Source organism: Anopheles funestus, chromosome 3RL (assembly GCF_943734845.2).
Source record: "Anopheles funestus chromosome 3RL, idAnoFuneDA-416_04, whole genome shotgun sequence".
NCBI classification, from domain to species: domain Eukaryota; kingdom Metazoa; phylum Arthropoda; class Insecta; order Diptera; family Culicidae; genus Anopheles; species Anopheles funestus.
In genome coordinates, this window is record NC_064599.1 from 54,643,355 (window position 1) to 54,657,197 (window position 13,843).

Consider the following 13,843-nt stretch of genomic DNA (forward strand, 5'->3'; position numbering starts at 1 on the left):
AATACGTTATACTCTATCAATATTATTATTAGTATACGTAAAATTACCATAAGTTGTTTAAATAACAGGAAAATTTGTGTTTCGGATGTCCTTCGTTAAATGAAAATAGGTGCTCAATCTTGTACTACGAAATATAACGGACGTATTTCTCCGGAACGCGTTATTCGCGTGACTCCGGTAATGGCTGTAATTTGTTCAGAAGAGAAATATTTACCATGCTAGTAAAACAAAACAAAAATACCAAAAATTGTAATCTGATGTATCCTATGTCTGAAAAAAGGCACGTTTCATAAATACGAGATTATTTACTATAATAATTTACAAATTCGTTAGCATAATATAATAATTTCGATCGTTAATATTACGATCGTCAAAACTTTTCACTCAGTACGTGATAAGAATCGTAAAAAGGTTTGATTGAAGTTCAGCACCACTGACACCACTGCTGCTGTCAGACTGCACTGAAGCTTTTTATTTTATTTTCAACTGCGTTAACCGCGAAAGAACAGGTTGTGAAACGGATGAATTGGCGTTGTTTATGGATTGAAGTAAAATTATGTTTCATCTATCTTAACTAAAGGCAGAATGTCCACGGCAACCATGGATACAGAACAACAACAACAACAGAACAAGCCATGCCGTTTGTGTTTGGAAAATATCACCCGAAATGAAATCCGGAGCGGCATCGATATATTGATGAACAACGATGTACGAAAACTGCTGCAGGAAGTGTATGAAGTGCAGGTAAGCCAAAGCGGAAGCAAATCGTGGCAAAGAAATTAAAACCACTCATTCGTTATTTCGCTAGATATCCCCTAACGACAGCAATTCAACTATGATGTGTATGCCGTGCTATCAACAGCTACTCAATGACTATAAATTTCGTATAAAACTTTTTACGCGTAGGAAAACTTTTAAACTCAACCAGACAATGTTGGTCGCACAACTTCTTGCCTTCGGTGGTAAGCAGTTACCGTTTTCTCATCAATGCTTCCGGACGTTCTATATGCTTCTGTTGTTTTGTTTGTACCTTTGTAGACACTCCAGAATCATCTCCTCAACCAAAAGCCGATAGATTTGTCTCTGTGCGAGAAAAATCTACTCAAACGGCGGATACACCAACGCCACCAGATCGTCGCTCTCCTATCACAACAGCACCAGTGGAAAATGAATCCGAAAAAAGTAACGTAGAACAACCAGCTGAAACTGCTATAACAGCTACGTGTGAAAAGCATTTAGTTCCAGTAGTTGTGGACTGTCTCAAAGAACCTCTCTATTTCAAAGCACTCTTCCCTCTGGTGGTTTCAACCAATCCGGACGATCCCGCACCATTGATGTTAATTTGCAACTGTTGCCAAAAGACATTTAACTCCAAAGACAAATTGGAACAACACAAGCCAGTGGGCTGTGTTCCGTCCTGTCGCTACTGCTTGTCAGAGCAGACCGCAGACCACAGCTGTCCATCTCAAAGTGAATTTTCTGCAATCATGCAACACATTGTTGGAAGCCAGAAATACGTCTCCACGTATGCCACCACTAATGGTATTTCTGAAAGCAATGCTGATGAATCGGTTGCCGAAGAGGAAGTCGGAGAGCTTCCCCCAGCAACCACCGAACCGAGCAACGAGCCAAAGACGAAAAGGATGAAGCTGGACGCTAATCATAATGGACGACATTCACCTTTCCTACGCCGCGCGAGCACACCTTATCCACTGAAGGGAGAGAAAAATCAAACGGCACATGAAATGGAGTCGGAATCGGAGACAACATCCACACATGTGATTGCGTCGTGCGTAATAAACCTTTCGTCTTCGGAAGACGAAGTGTTACGCCCGGTAAAAATTGATCATAAACCGGCATCCAAAAGTCGCCCAAAGTCGAGAAGGAAAAGGAGACAAATCTGGTGATTTGTGGGGCTACCAGGAACAAATGTAAAAACCCGTCTAATATGTTTCATAATTATGTTATTGTGTATTCACACTCTTGAGTTTACATAAGAATGGTTAAATGAAGCTTATCAGTAAAACGGTGAAACACCAGCGTTCTTATTTCTCTAGCGGTGCATAATTCAGTAGCTTCTCAATCAGATCTACATGACCAAGCAACATCCGTCTGCAGCAGTATCGTTTCAAGCCGAGTGCATCGAGCGCATCACTAGTATGGATAGAAATAGAAGCAAGCATATTCCGGGTAAAGTACGTCCAATTACTATTTCTTCAGCATGGGTCGTTAGTCTTACCCTTCAGTGTATTCGGCCTGTAGCAAACCAAGATACGCTTCCCATTTGTTGCCTATCACCTTGCCGCATGTGAAACACCGCACCGGTATGATCATGCTGCACGAGTATTGTGTGGAGAAGCGGTTAAGCAGACAAAATGTATTTGATTGTTCAAATTTCACACGATTTGCACACTTCCGTTTCGGGGAAATCAAGCGGCGTACGAAGAACAAACTCGTGGGTAAACAATGCAAAGCGGCAAATTTGACAATTCGTGTGAGCTCAACTGACAGCTGACAGTGTTGCCATCTTGTTCATGTTTCATCAAACATGTTTCAAGTTTATTTTGATTTGGTACCGTTAGTTGATCGAGTAAATGTCGCGAACGGAGCTGATATTGGCGAAGCAGGGATTCTACACTCATCAATTCCATTCCAAATGAAGGTTGTTATTTTAGTACATCGGACCCATAATTCTACTGAAGCGAATCACTAATAAGTTTGTTTGATTATCGGTCAACGGGTAAATCATGAGTCATGGAGAAGGCGAAATTACACCTTCAAAGATTATTCACTAACAAAAAACATTATAATCATCAAACATTAACAGACGAAGCCACGTTAAGTGTAACCATTAACTTTATTCCATATCTTCACTGTCAGCTGAAGATGGCACAGCGTGTGAAAGCGTAACAGAAAATCAATTAGTACGATACATATAGTTGGGCATAAAGTTTAGTACCCTGGCGCTCGTCCAAAATAACTAACAAAACTAACGCTACCCGTCGAATAACGCATCAAAGAGATGTTGAATGTTTATTGTCTATTTAAACAAACTGTGTGAGTGTTTTTATTATTAAAATTATATCGTTCAAAGTTATTCACGGTTAAATGGTTGCATTGTATCCTTGTCCCATGGCACGGGCATGATTTCCACACGCAGTAATTGTCGCCAACTTGCCGCGTCAACGGGGCCAGTCCACAGCTACCGTTACAAATTTGTTAATATTCGTTATCATTGTTATCGATGTAGTTTTCTCTGTAGTTTCTGTATCTAGTTTTGCCGAAACTTTCCACCGCTGCGTCCTACAATCTCTTCAATCTTTCACCGCTACTTGCTTTGCCATCTACTGTTCATCAAACCCTAACGAAAGTGTGTGAAATGTTTGCCGTTACTCGTTACTTACTAACTAAAAATAAGAAAAATAAATATGTCTCCAATCTATGTTCACATTTTGATTGCACGAAGGTCACTGGATCCGTGCTCCTAACCAAATCCTATTCACTGTGTGTGCGCCCCTAAGCGTTAATGAAGTGCCATTTTAATACATGCTACGACCATATCCGCTTGTTTGTAGCCTTTTTTCTGTCTTCTCTTCAATTCAAGCTTTTCCTGTCCATTCTACTAGCTGCTATTATAATACATATAAAGCATAAATATAGTGCGAGCCCCTTTCAGAAGAAGCACCAGTAAAGGATTCCAACCTATCGCGCTTGGATGACTCACCGTTGATCAAACCAAACGAAGAAGAAATAAACTTAATTTGCTTGTTTTGACCATCAATCTTATTTCTAGACAATTCGAATCATTGACCACAACGATTGGTACTGAGGCTGGGATTCTTGAATTTGTTTCTTTTGTTAGCCTCGTCGAATGGCTGTGAAAATGTAAGCAGGGATAGAGAAACATATGATCTTGGACGATCAGGACGGTTAAGACAAAGCGAAAAAAGTGTCTGTTCATGCAGAACGAGCTGCCATGGATATCAGTACCATATGACACAAGGAGGATCAAAAAACTCAAGCACATCCTCGATCGAACAGTGATATAAATGGATAAAGTAACGCACGCACATTTAAACTGTTCCATGTCCCATGAACTGATGCTGCATCGAGGGTGATGATCGTGTAGAATTTCACTTCTTTGAAATCGTTCTAGAGCGAATCCCACCGTGGGAGTGGCGGCAAATCGGGACACACCTTCACGGAGGAAGGGGTTCACTACTGCTTCGGTGCTTCATTCGGGGCCTGCCGTTGACTAGAATTGGATGATGAGTGAGGAATTGAAGTATTCGAGGGAGACTGCGCCGTGCCGTTTGCGTCGATACCATTACTGCTGGCTGCATGCCCGATAGAGCCGGTGCTAGCATTGGCGCTCCCACTAGCACCTGCTTCGGCCTTTGCCTCCAGTACCGCGATGCAGGTGTTTATGCTTTTAATCGCTTCCTTCCGGGCGGACTTAATCTGGGGCTGATCCTCGGCATCGATTGAGTCCAGCTTCAGCAGGTTCTGCGTCAACATCTCGTCCAGATAAATGTACGCTTTGTCTTTCTTGCCCTCCTTGCCACCCTTGAAATGTTCCACCTGATCGAAGATGGCGAGAACATCTTTTTGGATCTTTTGAATTTTCGTGATCGGATCTTCCTTAGTCGACATCTTTGGACGGCAGTCCGGTTGATCCTGCCCAGCAGGATGCTGTTGCTGCGGCTGTTGCTGCTGTGGTTGCGGTTGCGGATGTGTTTGCGGTTGCGGCTGTGTTTGCGTTGCCCGGGGCACATGTTGTTGCGGTTGGGAATTGGCCGTGTTTTGCTTTTGCTGTTGCTGCTGCTGCTGCTGATGAGCGGCCGAAGGCGAAGGCGTTTGTCTAGGAATCGATGTTCCACGAGGCACATTAGCATTCATTGGATCCGACTCGGGCCACATATGGTTGGAGATATCTGGGAAGGGAGACGTTCTGCTAGCACCGGGTGATGCTTCGCGCTTAAATTCGAATCCCTGGAAGCCTGGAAAGTTCGATCGCACAGGGATATCACGCGCCCGATCGAAAATTGTTCCGTGTTTAAAGAAATCGTTCCGATTTGGCATTTCCATGTTCGGGCCCTCCATGCCAGCCGATTGATGGTGCTGGGATGGCTGTGAAGGTTGCGATTCGGGTGTCGTATTTATCAGCGGTTCGGAACGACCTTCAACGAAAATCGGAATGTGCCGCACAGTAGGCTGTTGTTGTTGTGGTTGTTCCTGTTGTGACGACATTTTTCTCCTTTCCTTTACTGTACTTGCTGGAGCACCGAATGTCAGGGAGGATAGCAAATTAAAAATAAAACAGATCACACAATCACTATAATACGAACTGATGCTGATTTTGTACGTGCAGTGGGCTTATTTTGCACAAGGATTTCCCTTACCGTATGTCTGTCTCGAAGTACGTCTGTCACTTGTCTGCTTGCTTTATTATTTGTCACACACACTTGCACTCCTTTTCTCGCAACCCGCGACAAACGCCAATGCGGTTTGTTCTAGAACCTTGGCGAAGTTTCCACGCGCTGTTTCGCTAATTCTGTCGATTCGTTTTGGCGAACGAATCTTTCTAGCGCTGTTTTTCACCGAGAAGCTGCACTACAGCCACAAATAGTACACACCTGGGTGGTTGAATAACGCAAAAATCAATTTTTTCGTTCCAGTTTTTCTCCACAGTTGCACACCACCAAATAAACCTGTCGTGTTTTTTCCGTCAATGCAACACACACGGGAGCTTTTGACAGCTGACTCATTGACGTTTTTTTTTCATCTTGACAATTGTGCTTGAAATGGGTTGACCCAAGTAACATAACAATTCATTGCGTGAGGAGCTTCCACACATGACGAAACGAAACCGAACGAAAATTAAATTCTCTTTCGGTTTAACAATCACTGTTTTGAACTGTGTCTTGTTTACACGGAGGACTTCAGTAAAAATAATTTGCTACACCTCATACATCATAGATAAGAGAAACTTGTACACTATTTTTAAAGCTTTGAACCGAAGAATGGAGCACGATTTCATTGAGCTTTGTAGAGGACGGTTTCGAAGGTTGGAATATATTTACTAATCCTATGATGCATGGTGATCAGGACCACAACGATGCGCTTTACACTACTACTTATATTATTTGAATGTTAATTTAATTTATGTGAAGTCAGTTTCTTTTCGTATCGCATGACCAGCGGTTCGACCATGGTAAAATTTCCGAACCAGAACTGTCAATGCAAAAGGGTGAATAATCGTGCTCCATTGTTTACAGCGGGAATCTGGTGAAAAATGTATAATTTTACCTTGCAAAACAATTTTCCGGTTAGTAGATTATATTCCGGGAGTGTGCAATGGCTAAGGTGAATCAGCAACGCCATAATTTAATATCTCAGCAAAAGGGCATACGCATCCAATCAGCACAGCACTACAGGGAGCCAATCCGTACCACCAACGCGCTCCTGTTAAACAAGTGTCTGAACGAACCATTAGATCAACCGGAAGCGGAATATATGTGTTTCTACCCGGCCGCGAAGAGAATCGCATAAAACAAAGGAAAAGGATTATCATAATTTGCAAAACATAGCACATTCTTGCAATCCATAAGGTTTGCAGCCACCGCCGCTTCGACATAGGTTCGGTGTACCGCGAAACAAACGACATTACAGTGCGTAGGTGCGTTTTTTGTACGTGTATGTGTGACACCTCCAAATAGTGCTAGATGGTTTTCGTTGTGCATTCATTGTTGGTGAGAAAGGATCCATTTGGACTCTTCGACGAGTGTTAATGCTCCTTAGTGGTGGTGTTGTGTTAAAACAAAAATTAAAACCCGACAAAAAATGGTGAAGGAAATTCCATCGAGTACGGTGGTGAACCGCGATGAAGAGTGTTTGAAAAAATCACTGATGGAGGTTGTGAAAAGGTGAGTAAAATAGTGTGTAATGTGTAATGTAAACGGGAAGGTGGGTTTCATTGTGGTTGAGCAGGACACTGCATCATTCAAAACAGGGTGTGTGAGTGAACAACAACAACATTGATCGGTGTTGGTGTGTGTTGGTAAAGTGTGCGCAAAATGCAAAGCACATCGTTCATTGTTGCTGTGTGCTGTGGTGCTTCATTTTCGGAGGCAGTAATTCTCTCTGTTTTTTGTTCTGACGATGATGAGCTTGTACAGCTTGCCGCGCTACTATATCATACATATTGTTTCAAGTTATCCTTGATATGAAAGGTTTGTTTCCGGAAGGATTTATAATAACAATCGGCTAAAAACGAACCTGCAGCGGACAAAGCAATTGCTGTGTTGCGGGTTGGTAAACCACAACAAGGGCCCAAGGAACAATGTACGTCAATAGAACGCAATTCAGCATATTTAAAAAACAAACAAAACACAGTAGGCATGTTAGTTGTTTCCTCCGAGATGGTATAGCATGATGTGCATGTATGCGGAATCGATGGGTAGAAACGTTGATGAAGTTAGAATTGCCCATTGCGTTAATCATTATTGCTAGGGATATGTTTACTTTGCCAGTTGGCTGCTATTGCAACGATAATGAACATGGACTTGCAATGTTTAGTTTTGCATGTTGCAGTTGATTGTTTTGGACGTGTTTTTCCTCCGTCGTTGTTGTTTTCTTTCAGTCGACAACAACGAGTTCAATTTAATTTAAAGTCTGAGCTCTTTTATTGTTGTTTATAGGTTTCATTTTATTGTGTGCGTGCGTGGTGAATGTTTACGCTGAATAACAAAGTATTTTTCCGGCAGGGAACAAAATTATACAATTTTGGAATGTTTAATTGTTGTTCTTTGCACATTCCTTTTAAATATTATTTACCGATATTTAATGTTGTTGATTTTATCCGTTGTTATTTATTTTTGATTTTATTCCGTTATTTTTGATAGTCAAAATCATGTAAAACTCACAGAAAACGAACTCTAGATCCTTAGTTTCATCGTTTGTTTGAACTTTTTCTAACGTTGTTTAGTTACAGCTAGTTTAATAATTATAATGAACAAAGGAAATTATGCATCTTATGTTTTACGAAATGAGGTACAAAACTGCTTTTGTTTTGGAACCTTTTTTTTGTTGTCACATAAATTTTGCTTTGTTTGACTTCACTTCCTTCACAAAGCACATGGCCAAGGTGGACCCGCGCGTGTCTGTATTGGTATGAGTTTGGCACCGGCTTCCCGCAGCATACATTACGCACCAGTAAAGCGCACCAACCAAAGCTACCAGCGCCACCGGTGTGATATGGTGGTGGTGAAAACGTGCGTCCGTCTGCCAGCCGCTTTTATTGACCTTGCACAGTTTTTGTTTTTCTTTTTTGCTATGATCAACAGAAAAGGAATATGAAAAATTTCATTGTAAAGCAGGCTATGGTTGCTGCCGTTCAGTAGGTGTTTGTGTGTAAATGTGTGTTTGCTTACTAAAATTGTGCGCGCGCGGAACCGGCTAATTTAAAACACCGCTGGTTATTGTTTTTCCGATGTTGTTTATACAATGTAGGAAGATCACAAATGTAACAGCAACACACAGTTCACGACAAAGAAGATATTTATTTCTGTTTCGATTTTTTTGCCGGTAAAACACGAGATGACAATACAGACAATATTTCCTGGGATAAGGTAAATTATAAGTAATAAATAAATTCCTTCACATATCGTGATCAGTTCAGCACATGAAGTGGTGAAAATATGACAGAATCCGTCATAGTTCAAAGCATTATTAAAAAAAACATTTTCGATGATTTAACTTAGAATAATAGTTACATAATTCGTGAAACTGAATAAGATGAGAATGAGGATATTCAGCACCCGGAGGATCAGTAGATCTCACCTTAAAGGAAATCTAAAATTAGGCTACTAACGAACGCTTTAGTTACATCGAGGATGAGCTACTCATAGTAAATAATTTTTTGTTGCTCCCACCGTTCAAGCAGTATAAATCTCTTCCCCAAAAATATTCCTTTTTTGGGATGAAAATTCAGTGTAAAATATGTTTTGCAGTTCATATTTATATACCTACCTATGAATATTTATATATATCTAATATTTGGATTGGATTTTTTTGGGGTAGAAATCTTTCCATCACTAAGTCCCAGAAAGTTCGTAATCTAAAATGTTGAATACTGATCTGATCTGATCTGTTTCACGGCCAAGAGTAAATGGGGCAATGTACGATAAACCAACCAATTTAAAACAGATGGAAATATTCGTTTTTCTTTCTCCCTTCCATACGATTACGCCAGCGATTCGAGCAACCTGTGCCGATTATGTTTGTCCAAGGAGCAAAAGCTGACACGTGCTTTCTCGGACGAACGAGGAATCGACGATGCGTTGCTGAAGAAAATTTTCGACTGCACAACAGTGAAGGTAAGCTAATAATATTCTGCGCCATTGATATCTTTGGGTGTAATTACATTAGCCAATGGTGTATCCGTTTTTCTTCTCTCCCCCTTCCGCTAGGTTAAACTGAAGAACATTTTTCCATCGGCAATCTGTGCGGTGTGCGACTTGAAGCTAAACGAATTCTACAAATTTCGAGAAAAATGCATCGAAAATGACACCTTTCTGCACAATCTGCTCGACGATCGTGTTACGGTGGCGGAAGTCGATCAGTCGGTACCGATCGTTGACGAGCAGCAAAGCAACAGCAGGACACCAACGAAGAGTAGTGGAAGTGCGGCAGAACAGCAAGCAGCAACATCGACCACATCCATCCCGGAAGCACAAAAGCACACCAGTAGCAGTAGTGAAATGATGGCGATAGCATTGAATCAGCTATCCTCGTTCGGTTTGCGACCCCTGCAGGAGCTGATGTTGGAAACGAATGGTTCACTGGAGGCGGCCGGTGCATTGCTGCCCAACAGCGGTGGGAATGTTGTTTCGTCGTCTTCTGCACCATCGCAGCCCCATGACGCACCGGCACCGTCACTGATTTCGTCGATCGAATACGTTTCACAGAAAGCGCGCCAACTAGAGCAGGAGCGCACGTTCGCACTGGCAACACTGGAAATGGCTGGCCTGCAAGCGATGCGTAACCACAGCACCGTGGAAGGTGGCGGAAAGTTTAAATGCACCGTGTGTCATCGTACGTTCCGCAATGCTTACACGCTCCGGCGACACACCAATTTGCACACCGAAACGAATCTGTTCCCATGCGAGTACTGTGGTAAGAAATTCAACGATCGCTCAAACTGGAAGATCCACCAGCGGACGCACACCGGTGATAATCTGTACACCTGTCTCGTCTGCCTGAAGACATTCATCTCACCCTCAACGCTCAAGTACCATCGGCGGTCGCACAGGCGGCTCGAATCGTTTGACTGTCGGCTATGTTCGGGCACGTTCAGCAGCTACGATCTGCTGGAGGAACACGCACGCACCATGCATCAGGATATGCAAGACTTACAGTCCGATGAACCCATGATTGATGCAGCTAGCTTCGTCAAGATCGAACTGGAGGACGGCGAACTATCAAGCTCCACTACGCGTCTGCAGCGCAACACTGACGATGATCCGCGGGAACGACGATCAATCGATAGCAGCAGTGTGGACGATGCGCAACTTGCGGAACTGTATCGTACGCAGCAAATGTTGGAACTGTTTGAAAAACAGTTCCAAACCGCCGTTGCCACAACCGAGACCGATCTGGTGGAGGGAGAACAACCGCCGGGCAATGAGACAACGCTTGAAGAGAAGAAAGATCAGGAAGCAGCAGCCATCATGCGTGAAATGCGAGCGCAAATACAGCAGCAGCAGCAGAACGAGGTTGAAGTTAAGGAAGAACCGCTCGATGAATCGCTGGAGCTTGATCCAAGTGAACTGCTGCAGCAAGCGATGGAGGAAACGGCGGACGGAAATGACGATGGTGGCGGCAAACAGGTGAGTAAAAGATCTCTCTCTTAACTATGAATTAAGGAACTAGGAAACAGATTCCCTTGGCGTGTTCTTTCTTCTAAGTCCGCCCAAAATGATTCGTTATATTTTTCCTTCTATTTTAGTTCTCGTCGTCCTCGAGTGCATCGTCGTCTCCTTCGGCAGTGATACTGTTTCGGTGTGATTACTGTATGAAAATATTCCATTTCCTCGACGAGTTGAACGCTCACATGCTACTACACAACGGTGCTGCCGGTAAGGCTGGGCAAGGGGGAGCTGTTATGCTCGGTTCAGCAACTGCCTCCTCCACACCAACAGCTGGAACAGTTCCTAACACAAGCACCACTCCACGTCCCGACTCAATGCCTATGCTAGCGCTGATGGGACCGGACGGTCCCATTTCCCTCGTGTCCAGCGATGGTGCTAAAGAGCCCAAACCACGCAAGCCCAAAAGACGACGCACGGGTTTCGTTGGGCCAGAACAGGGAAAATCTGCAAAAAACGCAGAGAACGGTGGTGAGCCCGTCGCACCAGCGTCACCTCCCGAGTATCCTTGCTCGAAATGCACGAAAATGTTCCGTACGGAGGAGCTGAAGCGTGTGCATGAAGCAACACACGCTGACGATGAGCAGGCTAACAAGGTGCGCAGCTGTCGTATCTGCAACAAACTGTTCAAATGCGAACTAAATCTGTTGGCACACATGCGAAAACATTCGCTCACGGTACTACAGGGTGCACCGGCTGAAGGTGAACCGGCCGGTGATAGCAGTGGGAACGATGAGTCCTGTTCTTCCTCCTCTCAAAATGGTGGTATATCGGCCACTACACTACAGGAACCTGCTCACCATGATGTAGGACCGGCAGACGATAGTGATGAAGGTGAGACGATCGCCCAAACGTCCGATGTTGCTTCGTCCGAGAGTGGAGCAGAGGCAGGAGGATCCGGTGATTCGGCGGCATCGTTAGCCGCAAATTTTCTTTCCCGTGGTGCGTTCCGAAAGTGTGAAATATGTGCCATCACGTTCAAAGATTCCGTTACACTCGACAAACATATGCTGTGCCATTTCGAGCGCAAGGAAGCGATTGCCTTCGTGCCGCAAACGGATCGACCGTTCCAGTGTACCGAGTGTCACAAAAGCTTCAAGCGGAAGGACTATCTGCTTATCCACATACGTACGCACACGGGTGAAAGACGCTACAAGTGTGATCTCTGTTCGAGTGCCTTCGTGCATCCGTCGAATCTGATCACGCACCGGAAGCTACACTCGAGCGAACGGCCATACCAATGCACGCTGTGCGGTGCAACATTCAAGCTGTTCGCTGGACTTAAAATCCATCGGAGGCGCTGTGAGCAGAAGCTGCCGAAGAGCTGGACCGATGGTGTACCACCGCCCGGGTTTAGCACGGGCCCACACGAACTGTCCGATACTGCTGAGCAAGTACCGACCGATAATGTGCACTATCCATTCTGAATGGATAAACCCACGGTAAGCACAGTGCAGCATGTAGTTAGTTTTAAGGCGAGCAATCATCGAAAGATTTCTTAAACAGGGGATGTAACATCCCCGTGGTATCGGTTAAGCAAGCAACGAACTGCGATTCCCGCGTTTACAGCCCACAGGATTAGTGGGTAGCAAAAGTGTAATATTCAATCTATCTGCTTTGTGTACTACTGAATTTTATGTCGTAGAATTAATTATGTAAGGAACAATCCTTTTTTTTCGAATGCTTAACGCTTTAAAAGAACGATATTTTAGCATTAGAAAACAATGTTCCGTATCAGTTTTTTGTGCGCCATAACGAGTGAATTACAAAACAAACACAAAAATGGAAGACAGCCGTATTAGAGAAAAAAACGTGACATAAACTCAGAGATAACTGAAGGAGCAAATTGTGATTATTGTGAGGGTCACATATTATATGGCAACGAGTTGTTCAATTTATTAAACAACGTTTAAAGGATAATCAATGACGATTTAGCGAAACACACTCTCGTGCAAAGTATAACAAACAAAAAACATAAGTTTCCTTCTTTGCTACTTTAGCATCTCACAGACAAACGCGTGCGGATCTAGATGGATTAAGTATTACTTAAAGTGTTGTGCTAGTGCAGATACACGGTACTGGAATCTACCTTTTGTTCCTATATCAAACAACAATCCTACTCAAGTATCAATCCGCCGAAGTTGTAGCAGGGAGATAACACATAAGAAATACTATAGGCAAGATTATTCCGAAAAGAAATTGGAACATTCTAAGCTGAATTAAGCAGGAACAAAGAGTGAATTAACCTGTTGGCATAAATTGAAAATATTGATTTTGATTTTGAGTGGGTTCAAGTTTACTCCTCGAAAGGCGATTCAATTTTTGGTCTTTTCTTCATACTCGCAGCAACCGGCAACTTTACAAAAATGTTGAACATTTCAAATGAGATCTTGATTTATGTTTTGTAAGTCTTAATTGTGCATTTTAGTCATTTGTAGTTTAAGATAAAGGTGTAATATAAATAGATATAAAAATTATTCATTAAAGTACGTTACAACGTACGTACAGATGGCTAGGAATGAAGTGTATTTGTACTCTACAAAAAAACACAAGAGCTCAGCAATAAGCTAAATCTACAAACTTATGTACAAGATTTTGTTCAATTTGCTTAGTTGATTGTACAAAGAACGAACATTTATAGTACGTGGAACGTGTGTGGAGAAATGTTACATCAATGTAAGAAAGGCAAATGAGTCAGAGAGAGGGAGAGAGAGAGTATAATAGAATCCGCTAACGGTGGTAATTTTTATGTTAAAAGCGTCTTCAATGTACGTTAAACAAAACGAACAATCTACTTACTAGTATGTGTTAAGGTATCATGAATCTAATCTATAAATGCCATAGCAATGATGAGGATCGAATAAATCTATATAAATTTTAATCAAACATGCACATTAATTGTTTTCTATCTTCCG

General features: G+C 42.8%; 4 protein-coding genes across 6 annotated transcripts; 2 read left to right on the plus strand and 2 right to left on the minus strand.

The window, feature by feature from the left end:
- The first annotated feature begins 71 nt into the window (after positions 1-71).
- LOC125769436 (uncharacterized) lies at positions 72-1,907 on the plus strand. 3 transcript variants are annotated; one of them, XM_049438170.1, is made up of 4 exons: positions 72-509; positions 581-744; positions 809-962; positions 1,039-1,907. In XM_049438170.1, the coding sequence occupies exons 2-4, from the start codon at positions 586-588 to the stop codon at positions 1,905-1,907; spliced, it is 1,182 nt and encodes a 393-aa protein (XP_049294127.1). In that variant the 5' UTR covers positions 72-509; positions 581-585. The 3 variants fall into 3 exon arrangements, with proteins under 3 accessions (XP_049294127.1, XP_049294128.1, XP_049294126.1); XM_049438171.1 differs by having other exon boundaries at positions 585-744; XM_049438169.1 differs by lacking the exon at positions 72-509 and having other exon boundaries at positions 516-744.
- A 40-nt stretch (positions 1,908-1,947) lies between these two features.
- On the minus strand, positions 1,948-2,603 carry LOC125769440 (DNA-directed RNA polymerases I, II, and III subunit RPABC5). Its single transcript, XM_049438175.1, has 2 exons — positions 2,240-2,603; positions 1,948-2,154 (listed from the first exon to the last, which is right to left on the minus strand). Exons 1-2 carry the CDS (start codon positions 2,332-2,334, stop codon positions 2,046-2,048), a joined length of 204 nt encoding a protein of 67 aa, XP_049294132.1. The 5' UTR covers positions 2,335-2,603; the 3' UTR covers positions 1,948-2,045.
- A 235-nt stretch (positions 2,604-2,838) lies between these two features.
- LOC125769437 (BAG domain-containing protein Samui) lies at positions 2,839-5,724 on the minus strand. Its single transcript, XM_049438172.1, has 2 exons — positions 5,403-5,724; positions 2,839-5,276 (listed from the first exon to the last, which is right to left on the minus strand). Exon 2 carries the CDS (start codon positions 5,248-5,250, stop codon positions 4,219-4,221), a length of 1,032 nt encoding a protein of 343 aa, XP_049294129.1. The 5' UTR covers positions 5,251-5,276; positions 5,403-5,724; the 3' UTR covers positions 2,839-4,218.
- A 130-nt stretch (positions 5,725-5,854) lies between these two features.
- LOC125769425 (gastrula zinc finger protein xFG20-1-like) lies at positions 5,855-13,814 on the plus strand. Its single transcript, XM_049438150.1, has 4 exons — positions 5,855-6,926; positions 9,254-9,377; positions 9,471-10,889; positions 11,009-13,814. Exons 1-4 carry the CDS (start codon positions 6,844-6,846, stop codon positions 12,353-12,355), a joined length of 2,973 nt encoding a protein of 990 aa, XP_049294107.1. The 5' UTR covers positions 5,855-6,843; the 3' UTR covers positions 12,356-13,814.
- The last annotated feature ends 29 nt before the right edge of the window (positions 13,815-13,843 follow it).